General features: G+C 58.7%; 1 protein-coding gene across 5 annotated transcripts in view; it reads left to right on the forward strand.

The window, feature by feature from the left end:
- The first annotated feature begins 2,723 nt into the window (after window positions 1-2,723).
- The window catches only part of BBS2 (Bardet-Biedl syndrome 2), a 36,213-nt gene continuing 24,347 nt past the window's right edge, over window positions 2,724-14,589 (forward strand). For 3 of the 5 annotated variants that reach the window (XM_073307469.1, XM_073307470.1, XM_073307473.1), the window contains exons 1-3: window positions 2,724-2,933; window positions 12,754-12,981; window positions 14,412-14,537. In XM_073307469.1, coding sequence (XP_073163570.1) covers window positions 2,817-2,933; window positions 12,754-12,981; window positions 14,412-14,537 — 471 coding nt within the window. In that variant the 5' untranslated portion in view covers window positions 2,724-2,816. The remainder of the gene's footprint in view (window positions 2,934-12,753; window positions 12,982-14,411; window positions 14,538-14,589) is intronic. The other 2 variants (XM_073307472.1, XM_073307471.1) reach the window with 2 other exon arrangements.

Genomic DNA, 14,589 nt, shown 5'->3' on the forward strand with positions numbered 1-14,589 from the left:
CTCAAACGTTTTTTTACTTCAAATCCAGTACACAATGTGAATATGTGCACCAACATATTACTCATCCGTATGTGGTCAGGTGCCGTGTTTCAATCCTGTCCCAAGAACACATGCTCATATTCTGTTTGACTGATAGTAAGCAAACATCAACAACTGTCAGTAAAAAATGGCAAAATAATGTTGAAACATTCTCAAATATGGCTCTGAAGGGTGGGTTAGCCACGGAATAGATGATTTGATGGCTAAAGCACAGAACTGGGCATTGTTAAAGCTTGTACTATTCCCAACTGTACCACCAAGTCACTGTGTGACCTTGGGAAAATCATTTAGGGCCAATTTCAGCAAAGCAGTGAAGCACATGCTTTACAAAATGACTAGGGATGAGATTACTCACATATTTAAAGTTAAGCACTTGCTTCAGTGCTTCACTGAATCTGGGCCATAATAGCTGTGTGTGTCAGTTTCCCTGTTTGTAAAATATGGATAACACTTTCCTAGCTCACAGGGACATTGTGAGACTTAATTGAATGAGGGTGAAATTTACCCTGGTACAGACTGTTGGAGTAAGGCCCTCCACTCCACTGAAAACCTGCGTAGAGACAGCTGGCTGATGAGCACAGATCCTAGTTTTCTGTGATAAAAAAACCCAGCAAAATTCTCCGATTAAAAAAACGAAAACAAAAAACAATAAAAATCCATGATTATAATGAAATGGGCCATGGGGGCTCGGGTGGTTAGCCCTGGGCCGCCAGCCCTGGGCAGCTGGAGCTCCGGGCAGTCGGCCCTAGGTGGCTGGGGCTTGGGCTGTCAGCCTCAGGCTGCAGTAGTAAAAACTAAAGATTCTCTGTAAAAATGCAAATTCTGTGTTTTTCCCTCGCAAACGCATTTATAGGATCCCTGCTGACGAGTGCCCCTGCTGTGGGAAGAGTGTCTATATTGGTCTTATCTATGCCAGCATAAACGGTCACTTTGTGGATGGATCCAGGGAGGGCCACTGATCCATGTTAATACAGACCTTAACCTGGGCAACTGCTTGTGGAGGGAGGGGCTGTGATTGCTACTGCAGTCCAACAGGCTCGAAGGAACAGCAGCCGCAGGGAGCAGTCCATCCTGGCCTGAATTTCACCTCTCCACTCCTATGTATTTGGGCTTTATGTGAGCAAGTGAATTTCCCCCTAATGTTTGTAAAGTAATTTGAGGGCTGCAGTAGGAAGGAGCCCCAGAAGTGCAAAGTACTATTATTAATGTATCTTAAATCTTCAGATTTAGTATTGAGTACTTGCCCTATGGAATCTAGAAGTACAAGTTTTTCCTAATGCTAGATATTATGGATTCTGTAAAAATCGACAAAAAGCCTCATAAACAGAAGCAGCATAAACGCAAAATTGCTTTGAAGTTGCTCTTTCCCAAGCTATATGGTATATTTTAATACATGACTGGTTTCTACAGGCTTTTTTCTTGGCTTGAAATTTTCCTCGGTAAAGAAAGACGGAGTGCCAGTAAAAAGGTGAATAATATCAGTAAATGTTACCCTGTGGGGAGGTATTGTTAGCTTATTTTACTGATGGGAAACTGAGACAGAGAGGGTCAGTGATTTGCCCCAAGTCATACGCTGTCGGGATTAGAATGCAAGAGCCCAGGGCACTGGCTCTGAATGGTAACCCCACTAGCCCTGGCTTCCCACCTCGGCATCATGATGCTCTAGATTGCATTAGGATATGGCTATTGGGAAGAACGCCACGGAGGTTACCAGGAGATTGAAGTGAAATCGGCACGTGGATATTTTGGATGAGCAGAGCTGGCTCTACTCTCCTAACTCCACTTCTCCCTCTTAATTCCCCTCTCCATCATATACTTCCCCAGATCTGCCCACACTTCCTTTTGTAGCTGTTTCCACCTCCTCCTTCTCTTGCCAACTGCCCCACCTCCTCCTTCTCTTGCCAACTGCCCCTGCCCCTGCTTCCCTTGCCAACTGCCCCACCCCCTGCTTCCCTTGCCAACTGCCCCACCCCCGCTTCTCTTGCCAACTGCCCCCTGCCCCACCCCTCTGCCAACTGCCCCACCTCCTGCTTCCCTTGCCAACTGCCCCTTGCCCCACCCCTCTGCCAACTGCCCCCTGCCCCACTGCCAACTGCCCCATCTCCTGCTTCCCTTGCCAACTGCCCCCTGCCCCACCTCACTGCCAACTGCCCCATCTCCTGCTTCCCTTGCCAACTGCCCCTTGCCCCACCCCTCTGCCAACTGCCCCCTGCCCCACTGCCAACTGCCCCATCTCCTGCTTCCCTTGCCAACTGCCCCCTGCCCCACCTCACTGCCAACTGCCCCATCTCCTGCTTCCCTTGCCAACTGCCCCTTGCCCCACCCCTCTGCCAACTGCCCCCTGCCCCACTGCCAACTGCCCCATCTCCTGCTTCCCTTGCCAACTGCCCCCTGCCCCACTGCCAACTGCCCCATCTCCTGCTTCCCCTCTGCCAACTGCCCCTTGCCCCACCCCTCTGCCAACTGCCCCCTGCCCCACTGCCAACTGCCCCCTGCCCCACTGCCAACTGCCCCACCCCCTGCTTCCCCTCTGCCCCCTGCCCCACCCCCTGCTTCCCTTGCCAGTGCCCCCGCGGCCAAATCCCCCCTTGACCCATCCGCCTCCCGCCCGCTCCCCCGCAGCCCGGCCCGCCCCGCGGCTGACGCTGCGGCGTCGACTCGGCGCCTCCCCAGCCGGAGCGGGGCGGAGGCAGCGCTAGGCCGCGGCGCGCTGGGCCGGCGGGCCCCGAGTGGCGGTTGCCCGGCTGCTGCCCCGCCCGGAGGCCGCCGCCGCCGCGATGCTGGTGCCCGTGTTCACCCTGAAGCTCAACCACAGGATCCTGCCCCGCACGGTGGCGCTGGGCCAGTACGATGGGACCCACCCGTGCCTGGCGGGCGCCACCCAAGCGGGCAAGGTAACCGCCCACGGGCCCCCGGAGACTGCCCCCGCTCCCCGCCACCGGGGCATCCCCCCCCGACACTGCCACCGGGGCATCCACCCCCCCCCCGCCACTGCCCCCGCTCCCCGCCACCGGGGCATCCCCGCCACTGCCCCCGCTCCCCGCCACCGGGGCATCTCCCCCCCCCGCCACTGCCCCCGCTCCCCGCCACCGGGGCATCTCCCCCCCCCGCCACTGCCCCCGCTCCCCGCCACCGGGGCATCTCCCCCCCCCGCCACTGCCCCCGCTCCCCGCCACCGGGGCATCTCCCCCCCCCGCCACTGCCCCCCCCCCCGCCACCGGGGCATCTCCCCCCCCCGCCACTGCCCCCGCTCCCCGCCACCGGGGCATCTCCCCCCCCCGCCACTGCCCCCGCTCCCCGCCACCGGGGCATCTCCCCCCCCCGCCACCGCCCCCGCTCCCCGCCACCGGGGCATCTCCCCCCCCCGCCACTGCCCCCGCTCCCCGCCACCGGGGCATCTCCCCCCCCCGCCACTGCCCCCGCTCCCCGCCACCGGGGCATCTCCCCCCCCCGCCACTGCCCCCGCTCCCCGCCACCGGGGCATCTCCCCCCCCCGCCACTGCCCCCGCTCCCCGCCACCGGGGCATCTCCCCCCCCCGACACTGCCCCGCTCCCCGCCACCGGGGCATCTCCCCCCCCCGACACTGCCCCCGCTCCCCGCCACCGGGGCATCTCCCCCCCCCGCCACTGCCCCCGCTCCCCGCCACCGGGGCATCTCCCCCCCCCGCCACTGCCCCCGCTCCCCGCCACCGGGGCATCTCCCCCCCCCGCCACTGCCCCCGCTCCCCGCCACCGGGGCATCTCCCCCCCCCGCCACTGCCCCCGCTCCCCGCCACCGGGGCATCCCCCCCCGCCACTGCCCCCGCTCCCCGCCACCGGGGCATCCCCCCCCGACACTGCCACCGGGGCATCCACCCCCCCCCGCCACTGCCCCCGCTCCCCGCCACCGGGGCATCTCCCCCCCCCGCCACTGCCCCCGCTCCCCGCCACCGGGGCATCCCCCCCCGACACTGCCACCGGGGCATCCACCCCCCCCCCGCCACTGCCCCCGCTCCCCGCCACCGGGGCATCCCCGCCACTGCCCCCGCTCCCCGCCACCGGGGCATCCCCCCCCGACACTGCCACCGGGGCATCCACCCCCCCCCGCCACTGCCCCCGCTCCCCGCCACCGGGGCATCCCCCCCCCCGCCACTGCCCCCGCTCCCCGCCACCGGGGCATCTCCCCCCCCCGCCACTGCCCCCGCTCCCCGCCACCGGGGCATCTCCCCCCCCCGCCACTGCCCCCGCTCCCCGCCACCGGGGCATCTCCCCCCCCGCCACTGCCCCCGCTCCCCGCCACCGGGGCATCCCCCCCCGACACTGCCACCGGGGCATCCACCCCCCCCCCGCCACTGCCCCCGCTCCCCGCCACCGGGGCATCCCCCCCCGACACTGCCACCGGGGCATCCACCCCCCCCCCGCCACTGCCCCCGCTCCCCGCCACCGGGGCATCCCCCCCCGACACTGCCACCGGGGCATCCACCCCCCCCCCGCCACTGCCCCCGCTCCCCGCCACCGGGGCATCCCCGCCACTGCCCCCGCTCCCCGCCACCGGGGCATCTCCCCCCCCCCGCCACTGCCCCCGCTCCCCGCCACCGGGGCATCTCCCCCCCCGCCACTGCCCCCGCTCCCCGCCACCGGGGCATCTCCCCCCCCCGCCACTGCCCCCGCTCCCCGCCACCGGGGCATCTCCCCACCCCCCGCCACTGCCCCCGCTCCCCGCCACCGGGGCATCTCCCCCCCCGCCACTGCCCCCGCTCCCCGCCACCGGGGCATCTCCCCCCCCCCCGCCACTGCCCCCGCTCCCCGCCACCGGGGCATCTCCCCGCCCCCCCGCCACTGCCCCCGCTCCCCGCCACCGGGGCATCTCCCCGCCCCCCCGCCACTGCCCCCGCTCCCCGCCACCGGGGCATCTCCCCGCCCCCCCGCCACTGCCCCCGCTCCCCGCCACCGGGGCATCTCCCCGCCCCCCCGCCACTGCCCCCGCTCCCCGCCACCGGGGCATCTCCCCGCCCCCCCGCCACTGCCCCCGCTCCCCGCCACCGGGGCATCCCCGCCACTGCCCCCGCTCCCCGCCACCGGGGCATGCACCCCCCCCCGCCACTGCCCCCGCTCCCCGCCACCGGGGCATGCACCCCCCCCGGCCACTGCCCCCGCTCCCCGCCACCGGGGCATCCACCCCCCCCCGCCACTGCCCCCGCTCCCCGCCACCGGGGCATCTCCCCCGCCCCGACACTGCCCCCGCTCCCCGCCACCGGGGCATCTCCCCCGCCCCGACACTGCCCCCGCTCCCCGCCACCGGGGCATCCCCCCCCGACACTGCCACCGGGGCATCCACCCCCCCCCCGGAGACTGCCCCGCTCCCCGCCACCGGGGCATCTCCCCCCCCCGACACTGCCCCCGCTCCCCGCCACCGGGGCATCTCCCCCCCCGCCACTGCCCCCGCTCCCCGCCACCGGGGCATCTCCCCCCCCCGACACTGCCCCCGCTCCCCGCCACCGGGGCATCTCCCCCCCCCGACACTGCCCCCGCTCCCCGCCACCGGGGCATCCCCCCCCGACACTGCCACCGGGGCATCCACCCCCCCCCCCACCACTGCCCCCGCTCCCCGCCACCGGGGCATCCCCCCCCGACACTGCCACCGGGGCATCCACCCCCCCCCCGACACTGCCCCCGCTCCCCGCCACCGGGGCATCTCCCCCCCCCGCCACTGCCCCCGCTCCCCGCCACCGGGGCATCTCCCCCCCCCGCCACTGCCCCCGCTCCCCGCCACCGGGGCATCCCCCCCCCCGCCACTGCCCCCGCTCCCCGCCACCGGGGCATCCACCCCCGACACTGCCACCGGGGCATCCACCCCCCCCCCGGAGACTGCCCCGCTCCCCGCCACCGGGGCATCTCCCCCCCCCGCCACTGCCCCCGCTCCCCGCCACCGGGGCATCTCCCCCCCCCGCCACTGCCCCCGCCACCGGGGCATCTCCCCCCCCCGCCACTGCCCCCGCTCCCCGCCACCGGGGCATCCACCCCCCCCACCCCGCCACTGCCCCCGCTCCCCGCCACCGGGGCATCCACCCCCCCCACCCCGCCACTGCCCCCGCTCCCCGCCACCGGGGCATCCACCCCCCCCACCCCGCCACTGCCCCCGCTCCCCGCCACCGGGGCATCTCCCCCCCCCGCCACTGCCCCCGCTCCCCGCCACCGGGGCATCTCCCCCCCCCGCCACTGCCCCCGCTCCCCGCCACCGGGGCATCTCCCCCCCCCGCCACTGCCCCCGCTCCCCGCCACCGGGGCATCTCCCCCCCCCGCCACTGCCCCCGCTCCCCGCCACCGGGGCATCTCCCCCCCCCGCCACTGCCCCCCCTCCCCGCCACCGGGGCATCTCCCCCCCCCCGCCACTGCCCCCGCTCCCCGCCACCGGGGCATCCCCCCCCGACACTGCCACCGGGGCATCCACCCCCCCCCCCGCCACTGCCCCCGCTCCCCGCCACCGGGGCATCCCCCCCCGACACTGCCACCGGGGCATCCACCCCCCCCCCCGCCACTGCCCCCGCTCCCCGCCACCGGGGCATCCCCGCCACTGCCCCCGCTCCCCGCCACCGGGGCATCCCCGCCACTGCCCCCGCTCCCCGCCACCGGGGCATCTCCCCCCCCCCGCCACTGCCCCCGCTCCCCGCCACCGGGGCATCTCCCCCCCCGCCACTGCCCCCGCTCCCCGCCACCGGGGCATCTCCCCCCCCCCGCCACTGCCCCCGCTCCCCGCCACCGGGGCATCTCCCCACCCCCCGCCACTGCCCCCGCTCCCCGCCACCGGGGCATCTCCCCCCCCCCGCCACTGCCCCCGCTCCCCGCCACCGGGGCATCTCCCCGCCCCCCCGCCACTGCCCCCGCTCCCCGCCACCGGGGCATCCCCGCCACTGCCCCCGCTCCCCGCCACCGGGGCATCCACCCCCCCCGACACTGCCCCCGCTCCCCGCCACCGGGGCATCCCCGCCACTGCCCCCGCTCCCCGCCACCGGGGCATCTCCCCCCCCCGACACTGCCCCCGCTCCCCGCCACCGGGGCATCTCCCCCCCCCGACACTGCCCCCGCTCCCCGCCACCGGGGCATCCACCCCCCCCGACACTGCCCCCGCTCCCCGCCACCGGGGCATCCACCCCCCCCCGCCACTGCCCCCGCTCCCCGCCACCGGGGCATCCACCCCCCCCCGCCACTGCCCCCGGTCCCCGCCACCGGGGCATCCACCCCCCCCCGCCACTGCCCCCGCTCCCCGCCACCGGGGCATCCACCCCCCCCCCGCCACTGCCCCCGCTCCCCGCCACCGGGGCATCCCCGCCACTGCCCCCGCTCCCCGCCACCGGGGCATCCCCGCCACTGCCCCCGCTCCCCGCCACCGGGGCATCTCCCCCCCCCCCCCCGGAGACTGCCCCGCTCCCCGCCACCGGGGCATCCACCCCCCCCACCCCGCCACTGCCCCCGCTCCCCGCCACCGGGGCATCCCCGCCACTGCCCCCGCTCCCCGCCACCGGGGCATCCACCCCCCCCACCACTGCCCCCACTCCCCGCCACCGGGGCATCCACCCCCCCCCGCCACTGCCCCCGCTCCCCGCCACCGGGGCATCCACCCCCCCCGCCACTGCCCCCGCTCCCCGCCACCGGGGCATCCACCCCCCCCCGACACTGCCCCCGCTCCCCGCCACCGGGGCATCCACCCCCCCCACCCCGCCACTGCCCCCGCTCCCCGCCACCGGGGCATCCATTCCCCCCCCCGACACTGCCCCCGCTCCCCGCCACCGGGGCATCCACCCCCCCCCCGAGACGGGGGCATCCCCCTGAAAACTCCTCCCGCCACTGTCCCCGCTCCCCGCCACCGGGGCATCCACCCCCCACCCCCGAGACGGGGGCATCCCCCTGAAAACTCCCGCCGAGACTGTCCCCGCCATTGGGATACCCTCCCCCCCTGAGACTGTCCCTGTTCCCGCTCCCCACCACTGGGACATCGCCCCATCCCCGAGACTGCCCCTGTTCCCCATCACCCCCCGAGACTGCCCCTGCTCCCCACCACAGGGACCCCCAGGGAGACAGCCCTGCCCATGGGGATGTCCTGAGACTTCCCCCACTTCCCGCCACAGGAACCTCCCATGGAAACAGCCCTGCACCTGGGGACCCCCTGAGACTGCCTTCACTCCCTGCCCATGGGCCCCCCCCAAGACTGCCCCCCAATGTCTGCCATGGGGACCCCCAGGGAGAGAGCACTGCACATGAGGAACCCCAGGGAGACAGTCCCACTCCCTGCATATGAGAACCCCCTTGAGATTGCCACCACTTCTTGCCATGAAGACTCCCTTGAGACTCTCCTAAGCCCTGACACAGGAACCCCCATGGAGATGGGGACCCCCCGAGACTGCCCTCACTCCCTGCCACAGGGATCCCCCTGGAGACACCCACAGACATAGACACCCACCCCTGACATGTCCCCCAGTCCCTTCCATGGAGAAACCCCTGGACAGAGGGACCCCTCCATAGAGACAGCCATAGACAGGGGGACCCTACTCTGGAGACTGCTCCCAATCCCTGCCAGAGACACCCATAGACCCAGGGCCCCACTCAGATGCCTCCCTGCTCCCCACCACGGGGACCCCTTACAGAAGCACCCACAGGCACAGGAACATCTGCCTCACAGAGACTCCCCCTAATCCTTGCTATGGGGATCCCTCACCCTGGAGACACCTATGGACATGGGGACCCCTACCCACTCACTCCAACATCCCCAGTCCCTGCCAAAGGGACACTGCCTTGCTGAGGCACCCCTAGGCACAGAGTCTCCCCGCTCCCCTGGCATCTGGTGACTTCAGTGGGATCTGTGGGTATTCACGACTGAAAATCGGACCATTAATTCATATCCGCAGTAAACCTTGCAAAGCTTGCACTGGTCAGAGCAACAAATACAAACCCATTTCTTTCCATGCCAATGGCAACAAATATGAGGTCAGCTGCCACACCTTCCCTCGCAACCCTTCGCTGTGAAATGACTCTTCATTGTTTGTCATACACAGTAACTTCCAGGGGAGGAAAACCCTAACTGAACAATGCTCCTCCAAGAATAAATGAAAACACCTAATCTGAAAACAATTTTTGGCTCATGTCTGCCAGGGTTTTGGTGTCAGCTAAAAGCCTTGTTTTTCCATGCACATGATTCTTACGAGCCTCCTTTTTTCTCCTCCCTGAGGTGTCCGTAGTGGCTTTGGCTGCCTTTCTTTTACAGAAAGAAGGATGAGATGCTGCTTTCACACAGCTTGTACTGCGGAGCTTGTACTGAATGGGTCTGGTGTTGCCTAAGCCAGCTCAGCAAAATACATGACAACTCTTTCCTTTTCTCATCCCTTTAAAGCAGTGTTTCCCAAACTTGGGACACCGCTTGTACAGGGAAAGCCCCTGGCGGGCCTGGCTGCTTTGTTTATGTGCCATGTCCGCAGGTTTGGCCGATCCCAGCTCTGGGCACAGTGAACAGCGGCCAGTGGGAGCTGGGATCGGCCAAACCTGCGGACATGGCAGGTAAACAAACGGGCCGGGCCCACCAGGGGCTTTCCCTGCACAAGCTGCATCCCAAGGTTGGGAAACACTGCTTTAAAGGATGAGGACCAGGGAGCTGATCCTGCAATCAGTGAAGCCAATGAGAATTTTGGCACTGACTTCAGTGGGAGCAGGATTGGGCCTGGAAAAATTTGCTTTTTGCTGTGGTTGATTTTATGATACCTTCTGATTGCTGAAAATTGATTCATTCTTAGAAAATGGAAATGTGAAACCATGAAATAAATAAATATCCTCAAAACACCCCTCTCTTTTAGCAGCCTGTGCAGTATTATACAGGCTGATAGCCAGAAGCTCTTATTTACCATTAATATTTTTGGCTCTTGTATCTTGCCAAGAACACTGCAGCCCTAGAGTAGGTATGTCTACACTAGAATTATTGACCTAAAATTTCCCACTGTTGCATTCTGCTGGTGTTTAACCATCGTATTATCTGCAGCATTAGATGAAACACTGGTTAAAATGCAAGTGGTTGGTCTGCACTAGCTCTCCCAACCATTGCTGCCACCAGTCGAGCTGCAACAGTGAGGAAATTGGGTTGTGTGTTTAAAGGCTAGCGTTGACCTTCTCCCCTCCCCCAAGAGCATGATTCTGCAATGTGTTTAATACCTGCAACTCCCATTGCCTGAATTGAAGGTGCTCAGCACCCAATGGCATATGTTTAGCATATAGCAGGATTGGGCCATAAAACAGTTAAATTAATGCATCCGATGAAGTGAGCTGTAGCTCACGAAAGCTTATGCTCAAATAAATTGGTTAGTCTAAGGTGCCACAAGTCTTCCTTTTCTTTTTGCGAATACAGACTAACACCACTGCTGCTCTGAAATACATCACTTCAGTTCATTTGGCACCTTAGTGGTATTTTAAAGATTTGCGCTCATGTATGTTGTGATATTAGACCTCAGATTCTGGAAGGTCATGTGACTGTTTCTCACGTTTTAACTTGTTTGTTTACCCCATAATTATTCAATGTTTTGATTGCTTCTGATGTTCTTTTTTGTATTTTAAAAAGTTATAAAATATGTACATTTAAATCAGTGAAGCTTTTTTTTTTTTTTTTTTCCAGTTCTGGTATGGCTAAAAGCAGACCTTCAGTTGCTTATATCAAGTTTTTTGGGTCCTGATTTTCTGTAACTTCCTCCAGCATCTGTGTCAGGGCTCCTTGCTTTTTTGAAATAGCAGCTGCAGAATGAAATGGTCACTGATGCCCACAGGATTCTTAAGGGCCCTGCAAAGGACTAGAGTCTTGTTAATTTCATTGCGCTGCTGCTGGGGGAAAGCCATGATCAGCAGCAGAGGCACTGAAGCTATCTGCAAACATAGAAAGACAACACTGGAAACTTAATTTTTTTAAATGAAAGGTTAAATTCTGCAAAAAAAAAAAAAAATGAATGACTTAAGTCCCCGCCCCACCCAAAAAAAGTTTCTAAGTTTGTTGTTAAGTGGGCAACTGTATTTTTCAAGTTGTGTGTTTTGTTATACAGTTCTCAGCTACTGTAATGGAAATTAGCATCCTCACTGACTTAACTCTGGAGATGTTGCAGTGTTAAAGGAAATGCATGTTTGCTGTAAATCAGATGACTACTTTGCAACACTGGAAAACTTTATTAAGTGCAAGCTCCCCAACAGTTCTAAACCCAACAAAGGAAGTTTAACACAATTGTTAGAATAAAACATAGGCTGAAACATAAACCTACAAAAGCATAGAAAAGTTGCACTTAGGCTGCTGCAATTTGCACATGATTCACCCCTGTAGTTCCCAAACTCTTTTAGTATTATTTATTTGTATTATGGGAATGACTAGGGACCAATCAAGAACAGGGACCCATTATATTATGCACTGTATAGACAAAATAGTAGACTGTCCCTTCCCGAAAGGCCTTGCAATCTAAATAGAGAAGGGTCTATTTAGAAAAAGGGTAGGGGAAAAGAATATAACACACAAACAGAGTGATTGGCTGCAAACAATTTTTTTCCTTCCCTTTTGAAGGAGATGGGGATTGGTATGTATATTAAAAAACTGTAGCAAATGCATTCTACTGTGCGAGTAGGAGGAGAATACCTTTGTCTTCACAGTTCTACTTTTAAATCCACCAGTTCCATTTGCAAACCAAGGTTCCAGGCCCTGAATTAGATCTGCTTGAGTGAACCCTTTTGCACATGCAGAGGGCCCTGGATTACAGTGGGTCTCGACACAGACAGTGCTTTCTTTGGCTGTATAGATCCAATTGCAGGATTGTGGCATAAAACTTTATTTGGGTTTTAACACAAGAAACGGTGGGGGTAAACACTGCTTCTAGGCATGTGTGTTAATTGGGCTTGGATTAATTATACTATTAAAGCATTTAACCTTGAAGATAAGTACAGAAAAAGGAGGCTAACGATTTTCCAATCTCATGTGATATTGTGCTACTTGCATATAGTGCATAAATTACTATAATAAATTGGTTAGTCTCTAAGGTGCCACAAGCCCTCCTTTTCTTTTTGCGAAGACAGACTAACACGGCTGCTACTCTGAAACCTATAATAGCCCTGTTTTTGCTAATACCATTACCAGGAGAGACAGGGCATAACTTTAATATTTTAAAAATAATCATTCTAAATACTAGAGAGACAAGATGGGTGAGAAAATCTTTTATTGGACCAACTTCTGTTGGTGAGAGAAACAGGCATTTGAGCCACACAGAACTCTTCAGATGTGAAGAAGAAGAGTTCTCTGTGGCTCAAAAGCCCCTCTCTCTCTCACCAACAGAAGTTGGTCCAGTAAAAGATATTACCTCACCCATCTTGTCTCTCTAATATTCTGGGACCAACATGACTACATCTACACTGCATACCACATTCTTAGTACTAGTCAGTCTCAGTTTTCAAAATGGTTTTAACATTACTCCTCTGCAAAGCTGGCACAATTGTGCTTGTAACAAACTTTGGAAATTGCTGGTTATGTAGCGTAGAAGGTACCTAAAGGGGGTGTAAGAAACAGTGACAGCAAAAAAATAAAAATCGTAATGCGTCCATCTATCTTTGTTAGATTCCAGAACCTGTGCCTGAATACCAAGACTAACTCTTACTGCTTCTGAATATATGCGGTGGCTAGCAGGATTTAGAACAATCTTTGAAATGTACCTTTTGTTTGTTTTTTTTTTACAGGTTTTTATTCATAATCCTCATGCCCGTGGCCAGCATGTAAGTGCAAATCGTATGATGCAAAGCAGCCAGGATTCTGATATTTCTCTTCTCAACATTAACCAGGGGGTCAGCTGCCTGACAGCCGGAGTGCTGAATCCCCAGCTTGGCTATGATTGTCTTCTAGTTGGAACACAGACTAATTTGTTGGCTTACGATGTGTACAACAACTCGGATTTGTTTTATAGAGAGGCAAGTTAATTTCACTCTTAGTCTTCATCTTTCTTTCTTATAAAGAAGCTTAGGAGTCATAAATTCTAAGTTTATTTATTTGATTGCTGTGCTTTTCTTTTTGCAGATCAGTGATATAATTAGATTCAGGACTTTCTGGGCAGAGGACTTGCATGTTTTGAAAATCAGTATTATATTTTTAAGAGGACAATATAATGCTAATGTGACATTGTCAGTGAGTGAGTTTTTTTAATATGCTATACCAGTTGCAAGTCAAAACTTAAAAGCCTTTGAAAATATTCAGAGCTGAAAAAAATTAGAATAGAATTATATATTCCAATCCGATATCCTAAGTCTGCTTGGAACAGTATTTTGGAAAAGCCATGGGTTTGTCATTGATTCACAAATTTTGTAGGAAAAATTTAACACATTACATTATTCTGGGCAAACTATTCTTTATTTTTTGGTTAAATAGCTAAAACTAGTTCATTAAATATTTCACCATTTTCTTTCTTTTTAAACTAGAAACAGGGTAATAAAAATTAAAAAAAAACTAACCAGGTGTGCGGGTGGGGAAAGGAGTTTGTACATAGAAGGTTAATGACCAGCCTGAGTAATTGCAGACTGATCTTATTGTAAACTTCATCCTAACCAATGTGAGTAACTGGGTTGACCTACCTTAGTACTGTAACCTCTCCCCATTGTTTGTTACTCTCACTTGTCTCATGTTATAGTTAGGCTCCAATCCTGCACTTGAATCTGTATGGCCACAGGGGTCAACCCATGGAGATTTGATTACAAGATCAGGGCCTCCTATGGCCTCCATCCCACAGTCACATGCTAGGAATGAAAGGGTTTGCTCGTGTGCAAGTCCCATTGAAGTCTACAGGCCTTTGCACATGCCTGGGGGAACACTTCCACAGATCTCATGGTCAGATTGGGACTTTAGTTTATAAATTCTTTGGGGCAATGAGCAGGTCTTCGCTAAGCACTTCACAGGTAACACTGTTCTGGGTACGATAAAACAAGAGATACTAAAAATGTAACAGTTCAGGTTACTTTCTCTTACTCCACTACAGTGGACATAAACAGAGCCAATTTTGGAAGAGTACATGCTCATTAGGTTGTAAAGAATGTGACATTATGAAAAACCCTAAAAGTTGCATTTTTATCATAAGCCGTAGATGTGGCATACATACAACCACCATCATGTACAATTAAATACAGCATACCTTTTGCTGTTTATGTTTGAAGTTGGTTATCTATTTTGTTTAATTCCTGGTTACTGCTTCAACCTTTTAGGCTAACAAATAGTTTAAAGTAAATGATGAATAACTTCTGAGTTATTCCATACAGTATTAGGTTAATGTAATGCGGGATGCTTTCTCTGATGCATATACAGTATGCATAGGCCTATCTGAATCTTTGCTATGTTTAATGGTTTCCTGCAGATTACCGACGGAGCTAATGCAATAGTGCTTGGAGCACTAGGAGATATTTCCTCTCCTCTTGCTATTATTGGTGGAAACTGTGCTCTGCAGGGCTTTGACCATGAAGGAAATGATCTTTTTTGGACGGTAAAGATACAGTCTTTGACCTTGCTACAAGAGTATTTTTGATCAAAATTAT

Source organism: Lepidochelys kempii, chromosome 12 (assembly GCF_965140285.1).
Source record: "Lepidochelys kempii isolate rLepKem1 chromosome 12, rLepKem1.hap1, whole genome shotgun sequence".
Classification (NCBI taxonomy): domain Eukaryota; kingdom Metazoa; phylum Chordata; order Testudines; family Cheloniidae; genus Lepidochelys; species Lepidochelys kempii.